Source organism: Hippocampus bargibanti, linkage group LG13 (assembly GCF_051943395.1).
Source record: "Hippocampus bargibanti isolate YZ-2025 linkage group LG13, ASM5194339v1, whole genome shotgun sequence".
NCBI lineage: Eukaryota > Metazoa > Chordata > Actinopteri > Syngnathiformes > Syngnathidae > Hippocampus > Hippocampus bargibanti.
Window position 1 is genome coordinate 5534428 of NC_142746.1, and position 25018 is coordinate 5559445.

The window sequence follows — 25018 nt, forward strand, 5'->3', positions numbered from 1 at the left end:
AAACGAAATTAAAACTTAACCAGTACCCCCCCCTGTGCCACCTTTATCAACTTTTTACATTTTTTTATTCGATTAACTTTTTTTTCAACTGTGTCAAAAAAAAATGAGCCAAATGCAGCAGAACGTCACCACAACTACCCTAATAGAACTTTTGTAAACGTTTACTGTTAATGTTTAAATTGTGACTGTTGCGCTCTCCACTATAGTAAGGGAGATACGGTGTTGTGGGATCCAGAAAAAAACCACAAGACAAGCAATGTGATACGTCTTGACTCAACAGTGGTTTACTTCGAATGCCCCGATCTAATGCAAACGTACGCGCACAACAATTTCCGGTCCAACGATCTAAATCGGTCCGACACGAAACACGAACCGAAGCAGGCGTTCCATGTTTAAATAAACATTTTCGATATATATCATTTGTAAACCAATAGAACTACGCGAATGTAACCAAAATAGGAAATACGATAATTTACAACCTGTCACATGACCATTGTGCACCATTGAAAATGTATTTAAATTTGGTAACCATTGTTTTATTGATTTTGTAGCCGAATTAAAGTAGTAGGGGTGATTGTGGATCATGAAATACAAAAATGCATATTGAATCATATGCCAACAAACCATCACCAGTTGTGCGCTGATTGAACCCCGATCCCGTTTTAATGCCAGAACCGGAACCTAAAGTGCATAGAAGACAACAAGCACACTACACAGCGGAAAATGGAATAGTCAGTTGTGATGGTTATTTCATTATGAATCTTTCAATTTTCAAACTGAGTTCTGATAACATGAATACATCATGAGACGTGTCCCATTTCCCAGCATCCTCTGCACTTCCGCTTTCCTTCGGTGAGTTAACTGACGAAAACAAAATGAAATAGTCAAACACCGCAAAAAGCAGTCATCAATGACAGCGATCCCCCGGGATATTGCACAACTTTCATTTTCGAATGGTCTTTTCTGAATTCGACGCGTTTCAACTGAAACAATGCAGTTTTCTCCCAATAACGGAGACTTTACATTTGTCTCCTCGACAGAGGCGCAAGGTAAGCTAACGGCGATTGAGTTTGGCTGCGAAAGTACGAGGCCCAAGAACGCATCACTTGACGTCATTGTGGTGTTATTACTGTATATTGGTTTGTCACGAATGTTGTCGCCACTGTTTACACACGCTGCGTGAAGTGTAAATGTTGAATAGTTAGTTATAAAACAATCACTTGGCCATGAAATAATTTTTACTAAACCAAATGCAGACGTCACTACTTCTTTTCGTTTAGACTTTTCCCTTCAGGTCGCCACAGCCGATTATTGTCCGCCATCACCAACCCTGTTTTGTGCATCCTCTTCTCTCACACCAGCGACCTTCATGTATTCTTTCACAACTTCCATATGCCTTCTCCTCGCAGTTAAAGACTCAGGACCTTTCTCCCAATGTATTCACTCTCTCTTCTCTGGACATGTCCAAACCATCCCAGTCTAGCCTCTAATATGAGTTGTTCCTCTAATATACTCATTCATGATTCTATCCATCTTGGTCACTCTCAAAGAAAACCTCAATGACGAATGCTAGATATTCACATACATCTGGTTGTTCATCCAGTAGATATTTTTTTTACATTTTTGATGGATTACAATGCAGTATTATGATAGCTTTACCAGTGTGTTTTTTAGATGGGAAGTTATGTAGCGACAATAAAGTATTTATTAAAAAGCGGTCGTCAATGACAGCGATCCCCCGGGATATTGCACAACTTTCATTTTCGAATTGTCTTTTCTGAATTCGACGCGTTTCAACTGAAACAATGCAGTTTTCTCCCAATAACGGAGACTTTACATTTGTCTCCTCGACAGAGGCGCAAGGTAAGCTAACGGCGTTTGAGTTTGGCTGCGAAAAGTATTATGATAGCTTTACCAGTGTGTTTTTTTTAGATGGGAAGTTATGTAGCGACAATAAAGTAAAGACCAGTGTATTAATGGTTAACTGGTCAAGAACAATGTCCTGGACTGTAAAATCATGTAATTATTTGAGAAAGTATTTCAGTCGTATTTTTTTTTCCAGTAATGACATGTAATATATTTTAAATAATAACTCTCTGTATCCTACAGAGCTTAGTGGCACTATTACTGCCCCAGAGATCCAAGTCAATATGGGCACTGACAGCGGTAAAGACCCTTATGCCACTGCCTTCCTGAGGCAGCGAGGGTATGGTTGGCTGCTGGAAGTGGAGGAAGATGATGGGGAGGAGAACAAACCTCTTCTGTAAGTCAAGTATTTCTTTTTGTGCTCAATAACTAAATGCACACTTATGGTATCAATTTGGCTATTTGTAGGTGGTCTTAAAGGCACATTTAAATTACATATCCTAAACAAGGGATCAATACCATTTTTGATGACGAGTACTATCGGTACTTATTTTGTGTTGCTTGTGTGTGAATATTTTTCATTGCAGGAAAATCACTCCCAAAGTTGATAACCCCCTTTATAGACAGATCTGTAATTTTAAATAGTTAGATGTTTAATTGTGACACATGTGTTTGTCATTGCTTCTGTGGACAGAGCATCACAGAAAAGCCCAACTTGCAGAAAAATAAAAAAAAAAGCTGTTGGGGAAAAATTGACATCTTTAACACTGATTTCACAATAGAAACAAGGATGGACATTTAACTAAACTATGGAGAAATCAGGCAATCGATATATGACTCAGTGCATGTTTGAATGCCCAAAACAATATTTCAATGTTATTTTTTTTGTGGCGGTAAATATTACTTTTACCCCAAAAATACTGTTATTTATGATGACTATTTTTTCTGGAGTTATACAACACTTACAAATGCTTACTGCCTGTTATGTTATTTATGTCAACATGACTGCAGTCTAGAGATACTGATAACTGTCACACATCCCAGCTTGGTTAACCTTTAGATTTCTGTATGATTTACAGAGATGCACTTCATTTTTTTTGTATTGTTGCTGATGTGATTTGATTCTCATCTCGGAATGCAAATTCATTCATCCATTTAACATTAAATGTGATGACATATGTGTGATCAGTGATGAGCTGGACATTGACGTGAAGGACATCTACTACAAGATTCGGTGTGTGCTTATGCCAATGCCATCGTTGGGCTACAACAGACAAGTGGTCAGAGATAACCCAGACTTCTGGGGCCCACTTGCTGTGGTCCTGCTCTTCTCCATGATCTCAATTTATGGACAGTTTCGGGTGAGTAGATCATTATATGATGGTCCAAATATGACAGATGTGTTACGCTGCATTACCAATCTCCACAAAACCTTTTCAGACTCGTGTCAACACAGATTTATTTTATGTATATCTTATAGAGAGAGGTAGCTTTTTAGTATTGAGCAATTCAACATACCCATCGTTCAATGTAGTCTGTGTATGGTTTTTAACTCTTAATTCCACGCTTTGACAGACGGATATCTTTCCATCTCTAGTTTTCAGCTGATTATAAATTGCCCTAGATTATTACTCAATATCATTCCATAGTATTACCCATCATTCAGCAATTTTCAATTATTCCGCGAAAGTGGCTGCCTTTACAGCAGCTCCTATATTTTGTTCTTCTACTTATTTTTCCTTTCCTCTTCCATTCATAACTTTGCTGCGGTGAATTGTGAATTTCACCATTGTGAGACGAATAAAGGTTAATTTATCTAATGTACAAGTCAATACAATTTTACAGAGGAAGTCAACCCACAAATTTTCTTTACAATAATAGGTTCTTCGTAAGTCTAAACATTGTGTTCTGATTCAAGAGCAATCTCTTGTGGTATATAAATTGGGCGGCAAAGTCTTGTCAATTTTAAGTTGTTTTTGTGATGCTTACTGTTCTCCATACTTTCTGAAAATGGTTTCACCCATCCATTTTTTTTTTAAATACGTACCTCTGATCCTGTTCAGATACATTGTATGCATGAAAGCTGCAATTTTTTTTCAGTGATCATGGCTTGTTTTATACCTAGCTAACCTGGTACAAATATATATATATAAAAGTTGGAGTGATGGGCAGAGCTTTCTAATTTAAAGGACAACCGACGCCACTTTTTTGTTTTTTAACTGAGAACAGAAAAACGTTTTATAGCATCTAAAATACCCAAAACACGCAGTATGATATTTTTAGTCAAATGCAAAACACCAAAGTGTCCAAAATCTGCAAAAAATTGAGGTGCGAATTGGGCATTTTCAGAAAGTCCTGCCCCCAGTTCGTGACGTCACGCCAAGACGTCTTGCATTGCTTGAGAATCAAAATAATGGCTTCAGATTCGGAGAATATGCTTTCTTGTTACACATCCAGTTATGAATATGATTCAAATGGCTCTGAAGAGCAAAGCATACATGTTTGCAATCAATTAAATAATTTATTTGTGCCATTTTGAGGCAAAATTGAGGGGAAATGTCTCACCGAAAAAGAGGCACAAAATGGCGACCTCCTCTGGCCACCTCCGTTTCCACAGGATGATATATTCCTTATATGGAGCTTGGACACCCTCTTCTGGCGGCTTTTGGGTGCAACACGAGGTCCCCAGACCAAACAAGTCCAGCAAAATACATTGACGTGATGGAAGGACCGCTACAATGCGTCTTTTTTACGGTCAAGGGTGGTCCTATAGTGACATCATGTACGGACTCGTCACCAACTCAAAAACAAGACTTCCTGAATATTCAGCGCGAGTCTTAAAACGTAAAATATAGCTATATGCGGTGGAATCTTATTAAAATCCGCTCAGTATAAGTCATTTGAAGCCATTTTACAAATTATGGACACAACCTGTCCGGAGACGTCGGTTGTCCTTTAAATGCTCATTAAAAGAAGCCTGAAACTGAAGTGCTGCTTTTAATTGGCAGGTGGTTTCCTGGATCATCACCATTTGGATATTTGGATCACTAACAATTTTTCTCTTGGCGCGTGTTCTTGGCGGGGAGGTAAGTTGAGCTGATTTCTAGTCGGCACACTTTTTCGAATATAATATGTTTTATTCTAATCAGACTTGTTTTGAGCAGGTTTCCTACGGTCAGGTCCTCGGAGTGATAGGATATTCCCTTCTTCCCCTAATTGTTATAGCCCCGTTTCTTCTTGTGATCGGAGGTTTTGAGGTGGTTTCGACCTTCATCAAAGTGAGTCAATGAGCTGACATACTGCAACGCACAATGTAATATCTCAAATAGAAAGAAATAAACTGCTTTTATAAAGCGTAATTTTGCACCTTGATAAAACTGCAAACTGAAATGCAACACTGCAAAAAACGCACCACCGACAAATGTTCCAGAAATCACTGAACACAACGCATTACACCGGTAACATGTTGTGATTCTAAACATTTTAAAGAGTAGCAGACACTACTGACACCCCCTTTGCTTCTTGCTCACTTGCTGGTGTGTTCCAAGCCGCACCGAGCTTGCCCTCACCTCTGACTGCCTGCCTACGTGTAGTTGACACCCAGCGCATCTAATTGTCACATGTGCCTGAGCAGATGTGTTTCTCGTCATTGCAGCCAATTTTGAGCTAAAATTTAATAATAAAAATGCAATAATTTTTAATAATATATATATATATATATATATTTTAATAAATAATAAAAAAAATAATAATTTAATACATTTTATTTCCAAGCGCCTTTCAAAACTCAAGGACACTTTACAGTCATGAGATGAGAACTTTTTTTTCTGACGGTGAGCAGTGGCTGTTTTTTTTGTTGTTGTTGCTTGGGTGCGATAAAGCGCTGGCCAGACTTTTGGCAATGTTTTTTCCCTTCCACAAGGGAGCAGTAGTTCTCCTTTTTTTCCATGTTAGCGCTTTGTTCCAGCTTACGCTGTTGTTAAAGCGCTATAGAAACCAATATGTATGTATTGCATTGTATTTTGGACAGCCGGCCTCATTTCAAGCTCATCTAACTCCAGACCCATATAATTTAGAAATTAACTCTTTTTTTTTAATGAAAAAATAGAGTTTAAGGTTTGTAACACTTTTTTTGAATGTTTTGAATGTTTATGTAGTCCTAAAAGTCAATATTTTGTGGGTCCTGTATTTCAAGTGACAATGACAAAAACCCCGGCACTAGAGTGGATACATTTTTGCACATCCGGCAGTGAATGAGCTCAAGACCCTTTTACATGTTTTCTTGTCAAACACGTCCTACCAGTAGGACTGACAAATTGTTTGGCGAACGAACTAGCTAGAGGTTGCTAAAAGAATTTGTAGCTAATCAACCAATTTTAATGAGCAGGCTAGCTAGTAAGCTATCAGACAAATTGCTAGGCTCGCTCGTAGGATCGTTCATACAATAGCCTGCTTAGGCAACATTGGATTAGTAATACTGATGAGGTGATACCGGTGGAAGTGGGGCAATCAGGTCAGTCGTTAGTCAGACCAATAGGAACAATCAGTGGAGCTGCAGGGAGTAGTCCTCTGCTCCCCCCAACCTGAGAGCAAGGACCAATCATAGCAGAGTCCGGACAGTAGGGATATATATATATATATATATAGGGCCTAAACTACCAGTAAGACTTTAGTTTGCTGACGAAGTTTCTTGGATAAGAAGCGAAACGTCCGACACCTTCAAAGAAGTACAGATGACGGCTGAAGAAACCTTTTCATCGATGGACCACTCCTGTGCGACTGAGAGTTTACACAAATGTATTATTATTATTATTATTATTATTATTATTATTATTATTATTATTATTATTATTATTATTATCTCAGCGGTTGATTCTCAAGCATTGCTATTCAATGCATTTTGTGTGCAAATTTTGACGAACAAACTGGGATGCCAAACGTCCACGTCGAGCCTTGGATAATCTAGCAAGTTCTGATAGACTTGTAATCGAAGTATTAATGTTAACCCTTTCATTAATCCAGTTACCTCATAATAATAAGGTAACCACTGTCCCCTGAAAGGGTTGCGGCTACTATCATTCCTATAATTGTTCTCTACATGACACTCAAAATATTTTGCAACATCTCGACACCCTTATGAAATGACAAGAACGGGAAATTATTGTGGAACACCTCAGTGTGTCAAATCCTGTTTAGCAGCTCAGCAACCTACGACCGCAGTAAGCATATACTGTACAATTATTAGGTCATTCCTGTTCAAGGAAAAGAACAGGTCAAATTACATTTAAGCAGTATTGTTTTGTCTGATGTGATTTGGATGTGATTCGTTGTGCTTTTAATCAACACACTCTTGTTCAATAATATCAGATGCTGATAGTTATCACTGTTTGCTCTTTTCAGTTACTTGGAGTTTTCTGGGCTGCCTACAGCGCTGCATCACTGCTGGTTGGCGATGAATTTAAAACAAAGAAGCCTCTTCTCATATATCCTATTTTCCTTCTGTACATTTACTTCCTATCACTCTATACCGGTGTCTGACTAGATGAATTTGAACTGTGGACTTTTTCATGGACCATCACACATAGCCCACAAGGAGAAGAACAATCTGTTGGGATGTTACCATTTTGTGTTCCTTGTATGTGTACTTATAACTCATATGTCTTCATAATGTTCAATAAAAAATAGTAATAATAAAGCAGTTGCTTTAACAGCTTCAATCACACAGCCCTTCAAGCAATTCAATCCAGTTGGGATGGTACCATTTATAAATTGCCAATGGTGGATAATTTTTACATCAGATGCACTGTTTTCCATAAAATGCAGTGTCTAAAGTTTGGTGGCAATTATTTGTGATTGTGGATGATCTAAGACACCATTCAGTGAGACACTGGTCAATGTTATTTTTTATTTCATTCTTTTATTTTACTTTTTAATGGTAATCGTAAAATACAGTTGCATGAAAAAGTATGTTAATTTAGCAAGCGTCCGTCTGTTGCCCACCTCCTCCAGAGAGTCCAGCGAGGAGCCCAGGACAGAACTGGCCCTCTTGACAAGGCGCTCCAGTCTTTTCCTGTCCCGGGTGGTGATGCTGCCGGACCAGCAGACAATTCCATAGTGGATGGCTGAAGCGACCTCAGAGTCGTAGAAAGTTTTTAAGTTTTTAGGAGTGACCATATAACATGTATCATAAAGTCACTTTATTTACATTTGTGATGGTCATTTATGGCTTGATGGAATGGCGTTGGAGGTTGAAGGTCAAAGGGAATTGCTGTTTGAAAAGAGGCACATTACATGAGGATTGTACTTAAAGAAATAAACTGTGCTGTAAAATAAAGTTTTATTTACCTTTTTGATGGTCGTTGATGGCTTATGGAAGGAGAGTCACCTTCCATAAGGACTGTTGGTAACTTAACCTCTGGTGCTGTTAGCTCGTGTGCATCCGCCGAAGATCACGCCGCCAGCCGTGGTGGTTGTGTATTATGAAAATAGTGCTTATTATAAGGTTTAATTTTCATAAATTTGATGTTTGTAAGACAAAAAGTTTGTAAGTTGAGGTCTCACTGTAGTCCCGATCGTCTCCCTCTGTAATGAGGCCAACAATAGCTGAGTCGTCAGAGAACTTCTGAAGGTGGCAGGTTGGGGTGTTGTAATTGAAGCCTGAGGTAGAATGAGTGAACAGGAATGGAGCAGGAAAGGCTCTTAGAAATTAAAAGTATTATTATTATTTTCTTGGTGTCACTGATGACATCACACACAAAATGTTTAAAGTAAACGATCCCAAACTATAGGTATCCTATAGAAAACCCAGGGGGAAAAGGAATCGTCCACATTATACTGTTCATTATTTACTGTATCTATAAACGACGCACTGTGAAATCAGAGGGTTGCTGACATAACTAAAGGCGTTCAAGTCACTTAAAAACACAAGATAAAAATTAATATCAATCAAATCTGTCTGTTAAAGTTGTTAATTCATGAAATAAATATGGAAGTGATCGAGGGTTGAATAGAAGTTTCAAAAATAGATAAATGAGGTATCAATATGAATTGCATATACACAAATGTGAATATGTTATACAAGTGTAGTTCATTGATAAGATAGTCAGTATCCGTATATAAAAGCATAGTCAGTATCCGTATATAAAAGCTTTTGTTGTTTTCAGAATCAGAATAATCTTTCTTGGGCAAGTACTATGTAGAACACACAAGGAATTTGTCTCCGGTAGAAGACACGCCGCACGAGTATCATAACCAAGGACATGACATATAACATCTATTCGTCTATATAACATGTATTCTCTCTTGAAAAGAGTTCACAAACTAGGGAAGCCTGATTCTATCAATTATTGTTTTGTTAGTTATTGTTCTACTTTGCGATCTTTTTTATATATAAACAACCTACTAGTGTAATAATTTTATGAGCATATTTTCAATGTGTGTATGTGTTCAAATAAATCAAGCAGTAAAAATGTTGGACGAAACATCTTTGATCGTAAAATATTTTCTATTCCGAAGACGTTTATCAAAGACGTCACCAAACGTGATATAAAACAGTTTGAACACATAAGAGTACACTTCAGTTCAATTGAATACATAAAGTTATTGCTGAGGTCAAAACATGGCAGAAGAATAACAAAAAACTCACTGTGACTCATACTCATGGGGTTGTTTAATTTACGCACTTGGCAGTGACAAGTACAACAAAATGTACATACTTGCGCCAAAGCGAGACAGTGATTATGCTGTTCTCGTTGGCACACAATGGCATCGCGAGATGTGACACCCGCTACGCCAGTTTCGTTTGATTTTCATGTAACTGACAGCGGCGAAACCCGACAGGACTTTCTCAGCATTGTTAGTGAATAGCCGCTGCTACGCTGACGGGCGGACGGGAAGAAGCTGCAGAAGGGATCAGCAGCGGCAGAGGACTGACAGCCCGCAGGTAGTCCTGTAGATTTAGTTCTCTTGAGTGTGTCAGCGGTTCGTAGCAAAATCAAGAAGGGACAGGAAGGGGAAAATAAGGAAAAATGGCGGCCGCGGCCTCGCCGGGCTCCGGTTCGTCCACCCCCTCGGACTGGATTATACTCCGAGACGGATGCCTGCGTTGCGACGAGGAGGGCCTGCGAAGCCTTTCATACCACCCGGCCCTCAACGCTATCCTAGCTGTCACCAGCAAAGGGGCTATTAAAGTCATTGACGGCACTTCGGGGGCGATTCTCCAGACCTCTGCGCAGCACGGTAAGCACCGGAGCTCTCTTCCGAACCCGGGCAGCCGCAATTGGCTACGGATTGTCAACATGACACAGGCTAAGCATTCGATCTCATCTTGATAGCACTAGCCGTACGAGCATTAGCAGTTGTTTTGGGGCCTAATGATGAGTTGAACACGATTGATCATTGAATTAAAACACTGACACGGCGCATTGATATGTTAGATATTTTGTATGAGAGGTTGTTTCCTTACCGATGGTGTTTGTTGATCACGTTACTGGGTGCATTTTAAGATTAATGATATTTCGAGGAGGAAAGCTAACAGCTAACCTGGTGTACTTAGCACTTTGGTGGTTGACAGCTCAACTTTTCACCATCAGTGTGTTTTGTCAATAAATAGCTCACCATCGCGCGTTTGTCTTGTGGCGACACACCGGGAAGACTGCTAGATAAAATCGGGCGACAGCATGAAATAAAATGATCGGGCTTTCAGCCACCGGGCTAACTCTGGAACAGGTGTCGTCGCATCGTTTTACACTACCGGGCGAACTGTCATTTACTTTAGCCATTCAGTTGCCGGCATTGCGGAAACTCTTTGACTCTGTAAACATTGGACGTACTGCATCAAGTTTCAGACCCATCTTGTTATTGTTTGTCATGCAATGTCAACGTATATTTTTTGTTAATGTTGTTGTGTGACTCTTTATTTGGGTTTGAAATACATCAAATGGTTGAAAGGCGTACACAATTCAGTGCCGCGTTGCGCACGAGTGACGCCACATGACCTCAAATGGACAGGGTTCATTGCTGATCCCATTCATTAGTTTACCACGATACATGTGTAGTCCAAATGTTCTTCATTGTTTTAGTTTGCAGGCGGTAAAAGGCTCAGACTAACTTGACTGGTTGGATTGTGGTGTTGAACATGTACTTGCCCGTACAAATACAACGCTGATCTTTTTATTTTGACTACTAGATAGTAAAACAAGGAGAAATAGGTGAAGTGAACGAGGATGCACATTGGCTTTCATGCTACAGAAGACAAGCACCATCCAAAAACATGCACCTTCCTCTTAACTTCCCCAACAAATATTGAAGGGCTAACACTCGCTATGTCATGTTATAGAGATGATCTGATAAGTCTTTATTTAGGTTGATGGGTATTTTTGGCAGAAACACAATACATTTATTGTCATTGTAATGCCTATTATGAAGAAATTCCGCCAATGCATATCAATGGGCGTTAATTCTATGCAGGTTTGTAGGCCTCGTCAAGTGTGAATTAATAATTTGAAGAAAAATAAATAATAATAAAAACAATAATAAAAAAACCTTGCGGGTCTTATGATGCATTAAATGGCGCAATGCATTTAATTCATGAAGTTGGAAGGACCTCACTCCTGATCTGACTGTAAATTTACGGCATATATATGTGTGTGTGTGTGTGTGTGTGTGTGTGTGTGTGTGTGTGTGTGTGTGTGTGTGAGTATTTGAGAGAGTTTGAATTTGTGCGAAAAAAGCGTATATATACTGTATATAAAATGGTGACTTATGGTTGTGTGTAAAGTATGAAAGTTGTACAGCTGCTTTGCCTACTGTATTCACAGGTTTTATGTTCATATTTGTTGTTGTTTTTTTTTTTTGGTGTGAGTGGAACTGGCCGCAACCAAAACAAATCTTCATGGATAAAAGACCATGTGATGTGACATTTACTTAAAATAACAGAAAACAATTTCATTGTCAGAGTTAGCACGTGTCTGATTATGTTTTGTTTTTCCCTCTGTTGCTTTTCCAGTTAAACCCGGCGGTCGTGTCAGATGTCAGTACGTTCCTGCTGTGGATAAGGTGCTTTTTCTTGATGACTATGCAGTGGGATGTAGGAAGGACCTAAATGGCATCCTGCTGTTGGACACAGCCCTGCAACCTCCCGTGACCAAACCCGAGGATTTGATTCAGATGGAGCTTCCAGTCACGGAGGTAGGACAGATCACTGAACTAACTTTTCGTGCTAGTTTGCTCCACCGCTAAAGCACCAAACATTGCCAATCTGCCAAATGCCAAGTGCATTTCTTGAGATGCCAATCTCAAGAGATGCACTTGCTAAACAATTTATCTGAAACTTCATATTTTTACAATTCTGTCAGGCATATTACAGCGGGATTGCACATGGGCTTGTTTTCTGTAATTGTTTTTTTTTATGGCATGAATCCTAATAATTAAGTGGATCTGCCCATTTTGATGTAAAAACATTTTTAAAGACCTAAGTAAACTCAAATGATAAAAGTATTACCGGTAATTACAATCATGGCAGTTGGACACAAGGCAGTGATATAGTTTTGTGTACATTGATCCATTTTCTGAAACACTTGACAAACAATCCACGCTAATGAATGACACTGGTGACTCTTTCATCTGGGATTTCAAAAGTGCATTGAAAAGTAGCTCGAAATGCATACGATTGTAGTATCTGGCAGCAAAAGTAAAGTCAAAAAAGGAAAATGCACGTTTTAGTTGTCGTCACTCTCTAGCATTTGGGACAGCAGGCCACCATTGAAGGAGCCTCAGGTAACCAGAGAACATTGGGGACACTGTAAGATATAGAATCTGCGTTGTTTTGACCAATAAATGTGTCTGTTTAGGCCCAACACCTGCTGTCAGCCTGCCAGGAAAAGATTGACATTTCGACCACAAAGGGCTATGAACTCTTTATCGTACAGCTAAAAGAAGGCTTGAAGAATACCTCACATGAGACAGCAGCCAATCACAAAGTTGCCAAGGTTGGTCTCAGAGCTTCCCTCAACATTCTGCTCCGACTGTTTTTTTGTGTCACTTTTGGCTTCAGCATGAGAGAAAAGTCTTGCCAATCCAGACCTGCTTAATTCAATCATCATCACGCAATGATAAAAATGATTCACCTTGATTAAAAACCAAACATTCACAAGAAGTCTTGTTTCTTTCATGCAAATGCTCCACCCCCTGATTTAGACCGTGTTTTTGTTTTCTTGAGTTTAGATATTTTTGTTTGTTTGTTTTGGGGGCAGTAGTGCACTTTGAAAACATATGGTGAGCCATTATTTTCCAAATATTCCACAGTTGGAATAGTTCTATAATTGTTATTGATTTACATTATGCATCACAACGTGCATGAACTCTTGTGGTTGTCTTTGAGATCAGAAGTCACCCTTAATTCCTCTGATAAAGATTGCAAGTATAAGTTTTATTGTCGTGCAGGGCTGCAACCGTCAAAATATTTTAATACTATTTTTTTCAATTAATCTGATTGAAAACTTTTTAAAATCCAATCCATTTAAAAACTGCACATATGGAATTGGTATAGCACAAAAGTGCACAATCAAGTTGCTTCGTGAACATTATTATTGCCGACTATTATCCTTGCTGTCATTGCCTTTTTATCGAGCATCTTTATCTTTATTAAGCTCATCGAATTGCTTGTTCTGTAGCCACAAGGGGACACAAGCCAGTGTCTTATTGTGCCGGTCCCAAGCCCGGATAAATACAGAGGGTTGTGTCAGGAAGGGCATCCGATGTAAAAGCTTGGCCAAAACAAACATGCGAATCAAACCTCTGAAGATGGAGGACTGATTCGCTGTGGCGACCCCTGACGGGAAAAGCCGAAAGGAAAAGAAGAAGAAGATCACAATGCTGATGTAAATTATTCAATTAGTATGTGGTAATCAATGACTAAATGGATGAATGCCGGCTGTGCAACTACTTCAAACAACTGTAGAACATCAATCACACGTCTTTTGCATTACGGAGAAACATTTGTCAATGTTCCATTTTGATGTATGTCGCTTGCATTTTATTTTGACAGAAACAAATCTACATAGGTGTATTTATTTTAATCATTTTCCTGAATGGTCGAATGGATCCAAAAAATTCAAAAAACTGGATCTGTGAATCATGGATGAGATCGTTTATTTGCATTCAAGAAAAGATAAACAGAATTTTGTCTTCATCCGTCTATCAAGCCGTTTTCCAATTACCTTATCATTTATTTTACAAATACTTTGCCCATCAAATAAACTAAACTTTCAACTCCAAATGTAAAATATGGCTGTGTAGATTTTAGGTCCACAAAGTGTAAAATAAGGCATGATTTATTCTATGGACTGTGAATGGAAAATACGATTTCAGTGCAATTTGAGTTAAAATCCTTTTTACAAACTAGCCTATGTCCACTTCAATGAAAATAAATAAAGCAAAGTAACACCCAGGAACGACTTACTGTTGCCAGCTATGCACTCGCTTGTAGCAGTTAATGGCTACTAGCCACCAGCCGGATGCTTTTGCCGCATCATACACTGACGGTGCAATTGACGAGTGTTTCTTAGCGTCCTCAATTAGCAATTGAAGAAGATTTGAGGATAGTATTGTGTTGATGTTGGTCACGCCAATGTCATGGCAACAAAAATTCTGAGGATGCAAGGCTGAAATATTAAAGACAGGTCATTAGATAACCATGCAGGCCATCTTAAAAATAAAACTTCCTCAGGTTATTATACTGTACTTTAATCAACATATAATTTGGCAAGCGTTTTTTTTTAAGTTTGCCTTTGAGTATGTAGTACGTTAAATTATGAGAATCTTTGCAGCTTCCTCGACATCTCTTAAATGATGGCACATGCACCAAATAAACTGTTACCCAATCATTTGTCATGCATTCTATTTTAGTTTGAGTCACCAAACTACTTATGGATTCGGTTCAACTCTAGCTGCCAAAACGCTCCGATAAATGCGACTTTCATGATTCACCGTTTTTTTTCCAGTTCCTCTCTTGGTGTTGTAGTGAATGGGGATGCTCTTTTTTCTACCAATCATTCCAAAGACCACAGGCAGCCCAAATTGTGAAGCATGAACTATATTTATCATCAAGGAGATATAATCTGCTACACCACTAATTTTAACGTTATTTTCCCATCTGTTTTTCTTCTTCTCCCCAGTGGGCGACAGTAACCTTCCAGCTTCCTCACCATGTGCTGAAGCTGGTTGCCAGTGCCATTGTCAGTGAGCTCAAGAAGATTAACCAGAACATTGCTGCCTTGTCTGTGGCCTCATCCGTTATGGACAGACTTTCCTACCTCTTGTCAAGCGCCCGACCTGAGCTTGGAGTTGGGCCTGGGCGCTCTGTAGATAGGTGAGGAATCTACAAAAGAGAGAACAAACTCCTCGATTAACTAGGGGTGCTCCAATTGCTCTGTGTCTGATAGGTCGATATTCGTTGAAAAAGAGCGGGTTTGGTGAATTTGTTGAAAATCTGTAATCTGTAAATTGGTCGATCGGACTCATGCATGATTGGGATCGAGAGTGTAAAATCCCTGACCATCCAAGTTTGTGCCTGAGTAAGCTTTAAAACTGTGCTCCGCTTAGCCTTCTGCAATTATCCATCTCACAGAGCAAAACAATCTGAAAGAATGCCTTCTTTAGCCCTATGAGGCAACCGATTCATGGATTACCAGGCACCAACTACCATACGGCCATGGAACACAGCCTGCTTGGGCCCAGCGCTATGGATTTGCTTTTCTCAGGATGAGGTCATACTCATGCCAGAGATCAACGTGGACTGCTGCCTCTCACCAAAATACAGCTTAGACAGGGTCCATCACACTTGTGACCCCAAACAGTATCAGCGGGTGTGAATGAACAATTTAGCTGTAAATTCAGCTCCAATGCATATTTTTTCCCGTACACTGACACCAAAATGTTTCTCCAATAATCAAATGTACTTTTCAGCATTTCCACAATATGAGATGTTATTCTCATAGTCTCATTCTTTTTGTACCCCGTAGATCTTTAATGTACAGTGAGGCTAACAGGAGGGAGACGTTTACATCATGGCCTCATGCTGGGTATAGGTGGGCTCAACCTGATCCAATGGCTCAAGCAGGATTTTACCACCAGGTGGGTTAAGGGTGGACTTTACACATACCTGTTATCACCTCTGAGAACCGGTTTAACTCAATTTGTCATAGGTGGTGCTTTATGGTACTGATACAGGATGTTGCTGGCCCTTAAAGTTTCTGATGGAATTCATTGATTCAAAACAAGAAGTTTAAATTTGTACAACAACGGTGTATGTGGCTGTAAACCACCTTGACCATCTCTCTCTCTTTACATAGCCTGCTTCATCAGGGGATGATAGAGCCATGTGTTTCACATGTAGTGTATGTCTGGTGTGCTGGGAACCTACGGATGAGCCGTGGTGAGTGACTACTGTTAACTACAGAATATATTTGACCATGTCAGAGTATCTACGTATATTTTCGATACTGTGTGTGTGTGTTCTGTGTACCATTTTGCATCTCTTCATTATCCTCAGGTCAGAACACGAGCGACACTCCCCGAACTGTCCATTTGTAAAGGGCGAGCACACACAAAATGTTCCCTTGTCTGTGACACTGGCAACCTGTCCTGCTCAGTTCCCTAACAGTCCTGACAGTACAGACCGAATTGCCTGCTATGGCTTTGGCAGTTGCCCACAGTTCTTGGCTGTAGCAACAAAGAGAGGCAAGATCTGTATTTGGGATGTCTCCAAAATGATGAAGGTCAGATCACTCATCATATGTCAATCAAAGATGATAACTTTGCATAGTCAGTGTCATCGTTGTCCTATTGTTAACAGGTACACCTGAAGTTTGACATTAACCCATATGACCCAGCCATCTTGAGGCAGCTGATCTTATGTGGTGGTGATCACAGCCAGCAGACGCTGACAGAGTCACGGAGACCGACTTTGGCCTGGCTTGAGGAGTCTTCTTCGTGCTCAGACCTGCCTAAGCTTGAGGGAGATAGGTGAGCCTTCTTTATACAGAGGAACCTCTCACATCGTTTACCATCTGTTTTATAATGCTCGTGTAAAATAAAAACACAAAGCAACAAAAATAACATTTGTCACCCACATAAAATCTTAATGCCAAGATGCTTTTCATATTCAGGAAAACAAAACTATCTCTCCATCAGGTTTCTATACTTTTTATCTTCACTAGTGTTGCATGGGAGGTACACTCCTCTAGAGGACTTTGGGCGAGAGGTGAGGTACACCCTGGCCTGCAATGGTGAAACAAAATTCGAAATAGTAGAGCTCAATAAAATAATTGCATTTTCCCCCTCTAATCTTGCAGTTGCTGTTTAATTTTTTTAATAAACACATTATTTTACAAACTATTTGGTGACAATGCAAAAGATATAGAGGGTCAGTTCCATACTCCTTCAGATGAAGTCAGCAAATATTTATAGGATTAATGTGTTTGAATTTGGAGATACATTTCCAAAGTGTTAGACTTTGGAGGGTCTTCAACATTTGTGAATAATAATGCCTGAACAGAAATGCCTTGAATGACAAGTAGGTTCTGGATTAATTGCATGTTTTACATCATCCTGACCACTTTTTATTCATTAATAATCTCTAAGTGATGACCAGTTGGAGGATTCAGACAGCGATGAGCATTCCCGGTCCGAGTCTGCCACAGGTACTCTCCCTCCACACATGCAAATAGTTTTTGTAATGTTATTTCCATTCATAAGATGTTACCCTCAATGTTGACCTTATTAGTCTATGTTTGAACACATGTCTGTACTTTTTATGCATTTTTGTCTCTTTTACAGGCCAACCATCCCAGTGGGAGAGCATGGATCTGAGCCTCGGAGTGACAGCGCTCAGTGTGCTCCAGCAGCCAGAGAAGCTCCAGTGGGAGGTGGTGGCCAGTGTGTTGGAGGACACCGTCAAAGACCTGGAGGAGCTTGGTGCCAATCCTTCACTGAATCAAGCAAAGACCCACAACCAGGCCAAAGCAAAGGAAAAGTTCCATGAGCAGCACAACATTCCTTTCCCCTGCTTGCTGGCTGGAGGCCTGCTCAGTTACCGCGCAGCTTTGAGCAACTCCACAGCTGGAGCTCACCCCACAGTCCCACCATCGACTCGCAGGTTGTCTGATAGTCCTTGTAGAGCTCAGGGCTCAGAGACTTTCCAACCGGGACCTATCCAGGACCAAGGTCCCATGGAAATAGATATGTGTAATTCTCAGACTGTTGCCCAGGAACAGTGCTTTTCTCACTTGATAGGTTCTCAGCCGACAAGTCCTTCCTCTGTGTCATCTGTGCACAGGACTATACCCGTGTTGTTATTATATAGTATCAGAGAGACAGATGACAAGACCTCGGGGCAGGTGTTTGCTCAGATGAACAACCTAATGAGCAAGGGTCTCCACGACGAGACATTCACTGTGCCGCAAATTATCGAGATGGAGTTCGACTCACACGAACAGCTCCTTCTCCAGGATCCTCCCATCACGTACATCCAACAGTTTGCCGACTCTGCAAACAATCTGGCTGGCTTTGATGGTCAGATGGACAAATGGAACACATTAGCTGCCGCTAGTGCATCTGCCCCACCTCGACCTGGAACACTAGTACAGTGTTTGAGGTTACCCAAACAGCTCGAAGAGGAGAATCTTTGTGTGGACTCCATTACACCATGTTGGGATGGTGTGCACCTTTTAGTGGGGTTGCAGCCATGCAATGCAGAATCTCTGAGTGCGGCGAATCATGTGGAAGCCCTGAACAATCTGAATCGCCTGCACTCAGCTCTGTGCAACCAGCAGAAGATGGACACCCTTCATCCAGTTGTCAATGGAGTGGAAACTAACCACCAAGATAGCACACTTTTACAAACAAACTTCATCCTGCCTTCAGGTGACCACCAGCAGACGTGCCCAAGTGGGGGCGGCTATCTTGCACTCTATAAGCTCAATTATTCGACCCGTATTGTAACCTTGGATGAGGAACCTGTGAAGGTACAGCAGATATGCCAGCCTTGTGATGCAATTACTTCCCTGATACTGCTTCCTCCAGATGTTCTGGATAGCAGGGAAGATGACAGTGAGGAGACTCCAGAGGAGGCTCGTTCCGGTTCAAAAAATGGCACTTCACGGTTTGGAATAGCCTTGGCAGGGTCTGCACCTTTAACTCGCCCTGCCTGTGGAACAACCACAGGCAGTAGCAGTGCACCCACTACCAGTTCCTCTGGCAACCATAAAGAGTCCAAGAAACAAGAAGTGTCAGGCCTGGGCCATTTAGTGGTGACAACACAAGGTGGGAGTATTATGATCCTGGACCTGTCGACATTGGAGGTTCTAACCAAGGTGGAACCCCCAAAGAAAGAGGGAGCAGGGGAAGAAATTGACCCATTTGTGTCTGTAACTTATTGCTCTGGTACTGACCGTCTTTGTGCATGCACTAAAGGTAAGTGTTTAAATTTCATCAGCATCACTGCTGTTCTCTAGCTGTAAGATGCCATTCTTTTGTGTGTGCTTGAGTATAAGTTGTAAAGTCGATAAGAAAGTGTTACTACTGCCCAGAGTGTTACTACTGCCCAATATTTGGAATGGTGAAAATGCCAGAGTAATTTTGATGTCCTATATTTTTTCCCTGACAGTTGTCATGTCGATGCAGTATTTTGAGGGAGGGTGGCAGGGAGAGTGAGTGGGAGAGAAACAGGGGGGTGGGAGAAAGAGAGAAAGAGAGGAGAGGGAGATAGAGATGTAGAGGAGAATAAATGTCCAATTGGTCTTCATGCAAATTTTAAAATCTGTTTTAAGTGCATCGAATTCTTACAATCAACAAATATCAAAATCATTTCAAACCTTAAAAAACAAACAAAATGGCATTGAAATAAATCCATCATACCATTAACAGTCATGATTAAAAAATAAGACATATTTACAATTGTACATTGTTTTTCTATTTAGACACGTTTAAAGGAATGAAGCATTGATCATAGCATGCAAAATGCATCAGCCGTATGTGACAATTAATCACTCACTTTGCGCAAGACATGCATGCGATAGTCAGAATCGAGCATGGTATAACAATGTAAAACCACAGCAAAGATGCTGAGCTAATCATCAAATTACCTCTGTTTTTAAGGCAAAGTTGCCCCAATATGTCGATCCCAATCGAACAAGAGCCAGCAGACTGGTCCCAAGTCCACCGCGAGTGATGGGAGGAGGGAATGGGGGGAAAAGAGATTTGTGTGTTTGGTTGGTCTCCCCTGATTTAGGTTGAATGTTTTAATTACTCAGAATGTACAGCACCGTCATAACATAAATGTCTTTATTTTGGAATATTAGCTGAATTACATGACTTGCTTCCTTTGTAGCAAACATTTTTTACTTTTCAAATAACTAACTAATCATCTGCGACTGACCCAATACTGTGCATGCACGGCGTGGTGATCATAAATGAACCAGAAAAATAAAGTAGAAAAATAGTTTGTTAAAATGAAATCACTCTTGACCTAACTCCAGACCTGACACTGAGGCATGGGACTCAATTTTGCACCATGTTAACTGCAAAGACCTGTACATGTACTTGTCTTCCAGATTCCCATTCTTTGCCGTTGCCACCGGTGAATTGGACATGAAACAAACTTAATAATAATTTTGAAAAATCAATCGCAGCACCTGTGATCACAAGTTGTAATTGCAGAATGTTGAATGCTAAAAACGTCCGGTGATGCAGGTCATGTGGCACTGTAGGTTAAAAGTCACCTACTCCTAAATTGCATTTTTTTCAATACTTTTTTTTCGTGAAAGTGAAGAAAAGGATGCTGAGGGTGCTCTGTTGGAAATTTTAAAGCAAGGGAAATTAAGCATCGATGTATATTAATACCATTTGTAATCTTTATTTACAGGGGGAGAGCTTCATTTCCTTCAAATTGGAGGAGTTTGTGATGATATAGATGATGGAGACATGTTTATTGATGGCCCCATTTCTAAAGGGGCAGAACTATTGCTGGAGTGGGCCAGGCCTCCTTCTAACCCTTCTAGTCCTGGAATCTCAGGTATAAGTTATATCATAAATTAATGTTTTGTTGTTTCTTCAGATTTTCCACGGGTTTTATTATTTGACAGGAGTCGAGCTCCTGGTGGACCAACCGCTGACGACAGAGAGCCTGATGTCTTTGGTGGAGCTGACGCGCTTTGAGACATTGACTCCACGGTTCTCAGCCACTGTGCCACCCTGTTGGGTCGAGGTACAGCAAGAACAGCAGCAACGGCGCCATCCACAGCATCTTCACCAGCAGCACCATGGAGATGCAGCTCAACACACCCGCACCTGGAAGCTTCAGAGTGATAGGTTTGCAACACTCACAACTTGGTATGACTACATTCATTTATCAGCAGGTGATGTAGCGGTGTTTGCCTGTTGTGTAGTTCCAGCTGGGATGAGCATGTCTTTGAACTGGTTCTGCCAAAGGCCTGCATGGTTGGCCATGTGGACTTCAAGTTTGTCCTGAATGCCAACATTGTCAACATTCCTCAGATACAGATAACTTTATTGAAGAATAAAGCACCTGGCCTGGGAAAGGTCAATGGTAAGGCCAACATTTTGTTTGCTAGATCTTGTTTACTCATTTTGTAAAATTAAAATACATTACAGTATTTACATTTATCAAGTGTACTTTGAAATCATTAGGAATTTTCTATGAGACTGTTTAGTAGGCATGCACTGCAATGTAAATTCCTAGCTGAAAAAGAAACCTGAACATGGCCAAACCAGCGCAAAAAAATACTCACCAATAGAAACTTCAATACCAACACAGAGAATTTAATAGCCAAAATGAAATTTACCTTGAAATCTCTCTTTTTCTCTCTTCCTTTTTTTCTCTTTCTCTCTCCTCTCTTGTTCTCTGTCTCTCAACAAATTGGTTGTCTTCTACAGTAGAGATGTCAAAGCATATATTAGGTATCTTGGCCTACTATGAAAATTATTACGTTGGCTACAAATAAACAATTAGCCTACATGATAATTTTTTTTTGTTTCCCCTGCAATGCATCTTATAGAGAAGGGGTGCCCAAGATCTACTTTTCGATCAACCAACCTCTCCCGATTGACCCGTAACTGTACATGGTCGGCCATTTACACACATGTGCAATAATTAGCAACAGCCATAATGGCCCCTAAAATGATCGGGGCATGGGATGCACTTTTACAGCACGTTAACTATCGTAGCTCACGTGTCACTTGTCCTTTCTCTCCCGGCAAATTGAAATTTTCGTGTTTATTATGTTTGTTAAAGTTATGATAGGTGCCTTGCACGCCGGGTCCGAGAGGACAGTAATTTCATCTGTGCTGTATGTCATGTATATTCGCATATTTGAGAATAAAGCTGACTTTGACTTTGACTTGACTTGACTATGACGTTAAAAATGCCTTTCTTAGCCATCCACATTCCCATTCTTTTCCAGTACCCAATTTACCTGGCATCTCATACTGATAATAAAAACGTGTGTTACATGCTATGACACAAATCCTCGTTGACAGAAATGTTGACATTTAAGATTTATTCTCCACATTTTTAAATCTTGGAAATTTTTAAGAATGTGTATGCCATGTTTGTCCGCTTCCAGAAACCACATGAAAACTAAAATTATCTTTCCCTACATCTTTTTCATTTTTAAAACATTTTTGAATAAGCTCCAGGGAGCTGCGAGAGAGGTGTGAAAGAACTGCATAGGGCTCTGAAGCCGCGGGTTGCCGACCCTCTGGTTAACCTAAGCACATTTTAAGGACCTTATTTTTCAATTCTATTATTTACAAAACCAAACATAAAGTTGTATTTACCCTCATGGTCAAAACTAAAGGTTGCAGGTAGGACCTGGGACTCCAAGTCAGTTGAAAAACAAAATACTTTATTTAATGCCACTTTTTAATTTGCCTTAATAATGTAATGAATTGCAAAGGAAAATATGGGCTTTCTCAGCAATTATTAGACACGATTAGAAACAGATGAATTAGATCAATTATTTACAGATCGGAATGAATTAAACTCACAATATTTTAGATCACTTGTCAGCACTAATTTTGAGAAATGTCAAATCTATGGCATTGTTCAAGGCGACGTAGAGTGCTAAAAGGAATGATACTAGGGAGCGTGTGACCGGGAACATAATGCTAATGAAACAGAAAACAGTGGTTCTACCATCACTATGAATGTGACTCATTGAGTGACCGGTTTTTACAGCCATCCAAGCGTTGCATGCACTTTTACAGGCGTTGGAGGTACAGTCCTTGGCACATAGACAGCCTTGGTGAAAAGAGAAAATAGCCAGCTGCTGTGCTAAGTTTTGCTTTATCCTGTTTTGGTGACAAAAGTCTTGTGCCAAACATTTTCAGGGAATGAATATGCATCATCTGTATTTAGTGGAGCAATACCATATAAACTAATAATTCTGAAAGAAAAATCAATATTTTTTTTCAGTACGAATAGTCTTCACTTGTTCCACTGTACAAACACAAAGTAACTAAAATTATGAAGCATTAAAATATTAAACACAACGGCCAAAACATTTTACCTGGACACTTAGGTCAGCCGTTTTGCATCTCACACCTCACTTGAGTAGATTCAGCATTCCACCTGCCAGACACATCCTCACATTCACCCTTTAGCCCTTGAGGATTTGATCACCTAACAATGCATTTCTTTAACAGAGACAGCTGTTGATAGACAGATCACATTCCCACTTTCCAATGTCCTCCATTCCAATGGGGAGAAGAACGGTCGACCTTCAATGCATGACTTCACTGACGATATCCACCTTATGGATATAGAGGACACATTGGGTATGAATTTAAGTCTTTTGTATCTCTATGCATTTTCCTGACCGCAATCCTCATTATGCCTAGCTCAGACTGTGTGATTCAGGCGTGATAACCACGTTGCACATAAATGGTCACTTTCATTACCAATTATGTGTTGTCAAACAGCGTTGTGCCCCCTATATTGTCACGTAATCCAAAACTGTTGAATACAACATGCAATGTCTGGCATGACACAATTAGTTTTAATTATTGATTTACTTACATACGGTGGCTCCACGATGTCTTCATACTGGTACTCAATGGGAGAGTATTATTTCGTGTATTATTACATTGACAGTTATCTGGGCATGCTTCAGCAGAAACACACTATTATTATTATTATTATTATTATTATTATTATTGTTGTTATTATTGTTATTACCGTTATTATTGTTATTGAACTCAAAGTTTCAGGTTAGGTGACAACATTTTTTACTCGTATACCAGATGTTGAAGACATACCATATACAGTGAGACCTCAACTTACGAACTTAATTGGTTCCCAGACAGCGTGTGTAAGGCGAAAAGTGTGTATCTCAAAAAAGTAATTCCCATAGGAAACCATTAAAATCGGAATAATCCGTTCCCGGGTTTCCATAAAATATACTTTTCAACTAAATAAGCCTTAAAACTACACACAACATACCTTATTCTATGTATAATAAATGTGCTATTGTATTGTAATGAAAGAAATACACTGCATTGTATCATAAAGTCACTTGGCGTTGGAGGTCGAAGGTCAAAGGGAATTGCTGTTTGGAAAGAGAGGCGCATTACATGACGACTGTAATTAAAGAAATAAACTGTGCTGTAAAATAAAGTTTTATGTACCTTTTTGATGGTCATTGATGGCTTATGGAAGGAGAGTCACCTTCCATAAGGACTGTTGGTAACTTAACCTCTGGTGCTGTTCGGTCGTGTGCTTCCGCCGAAGATCACTCCGCCAGCCGTGGTGGGTGTGTATTATGAAAATAGTGCTTATTATAAGGTTTAATTTTCATAAATTTGACATTTGTTAAGACAAAACGTTTGTAAGTTGAGGTGTTTGTAAGTTGAGGTCTCACTGCACATAGCTTGTAATTCTAATAATTGTAGCTTTGCAATTACTTTAGAGCAGTGGTTCTTAACCTGAGTTTTATCGAACCCCAGAGGCTCGATGAATCAGTCTGAGGGGTTTGATGTAGCCTTCGCAATGAAGGTTAAGACTACCTGGTAATTAGTTATTAGATTATCCTTTATTAGTCTCACAGTGGGGATTTTTTTTATGGCACACCCGCTT

The 25018-nt window shown here is 39.9% G+C and overlaps 2 protein-coding genes and 1 long non-coding RNA gene across 5 annotated transcripts in view; 2 read left to right on the forward strand and 1 right to left on the reverse strand.

Annotated features, from left to right (window-relative positions):
• The first annotated feature begins 1678 nt into the window (after window positions 1-1678).
• Window positions 1679-24547, forward strand: yipf4 (Yip1 domain family, member 4). Its single transcript, XM_089012861.1, has 7 exons — window positions 1679-1863; window positions 2110-2263; window positions 3056-3227; window positions 4875-4952; window positions 5031-5144; window positions 7267-8113; window positions 24471-24547. Exons 1-6 carry the CDS (start codon window positions 1806-1808, stop codon window positions 7402-7404), a joined length of 714 nt encoding a protein of 237 aa, XP_088868987.1. The 5' UTR covers window positions 1679-1805; the 3' UTR covers window positions 7405-8113; window positions 24471-24547.
• LOC148889121 (uncharacterized) lies at window positions 7999-9609 on the reverse strand. The gene is made up of 3 exons (XR_016116989.1): window positions 9512-9609; window positions 8212-8523; window positions 7999-8134 (listed from the first exon to the last, which is right to left on the reverse strand). It is a non-coding gene; the product is annotated as an uncharacterized LOC148889121 (long non-coding RNA).
• The window catches only part of birc6 (baculoviral IAP repeat containing 6), an 85864-nt gene continuing 70587 nt past the window's right edge, over window positions 9742-25018 (forward strand). For all 3 annotated transcript variants that reach the window (XM_089012857.1, XM_089012860.1, XM_089012858.1), the window contains exons 1-14: window positions 9742-10104; window positions 11873-12054; window positions 12717-12854; window positions 15042-15235; window positions 15888-15999; window positions 16218-16300; window positions 16418-16643; window positions 16721-16890; window positions 17509-17567; window positions 17704-19338; window positions 20789-20938; window positions 21009-21234; window positions 21312-21472; window positions 23590-23721. In XM_089012857.1, the coding sequence (XP_088868983.1) occupies window positions 9894-10104; window positions 11873-12054; window positions 12717-12854; window positions 15042-15235; window positions 15888-15999; window positions 16218-16300; window positions 16418-16643; window positions 16721-16890; window positions 17509-17567; window positions 17704-19338; window positions 20789-20938; window positions 21009-21234; window positions 21312-21472; window positions 23590-23721 (3679 nt within the window). In that variant the 5' untranslated portion in view covers window positions 9742-9893. The remainder of the gene's footprint in view (window positions 10105-11872; window positions 12055-12716; window positions 12855-15041; window positions 15236-15887; window positions 16000-16217; window positions 16301-16417; window positions 16644-16720; window positions 16891-17508; window positions 17568-17703; window positions 19339-20788; window positions 20939-21008; window positions 21235-21311; window positions 21473-23589; window positions 23722-25018) is intronic.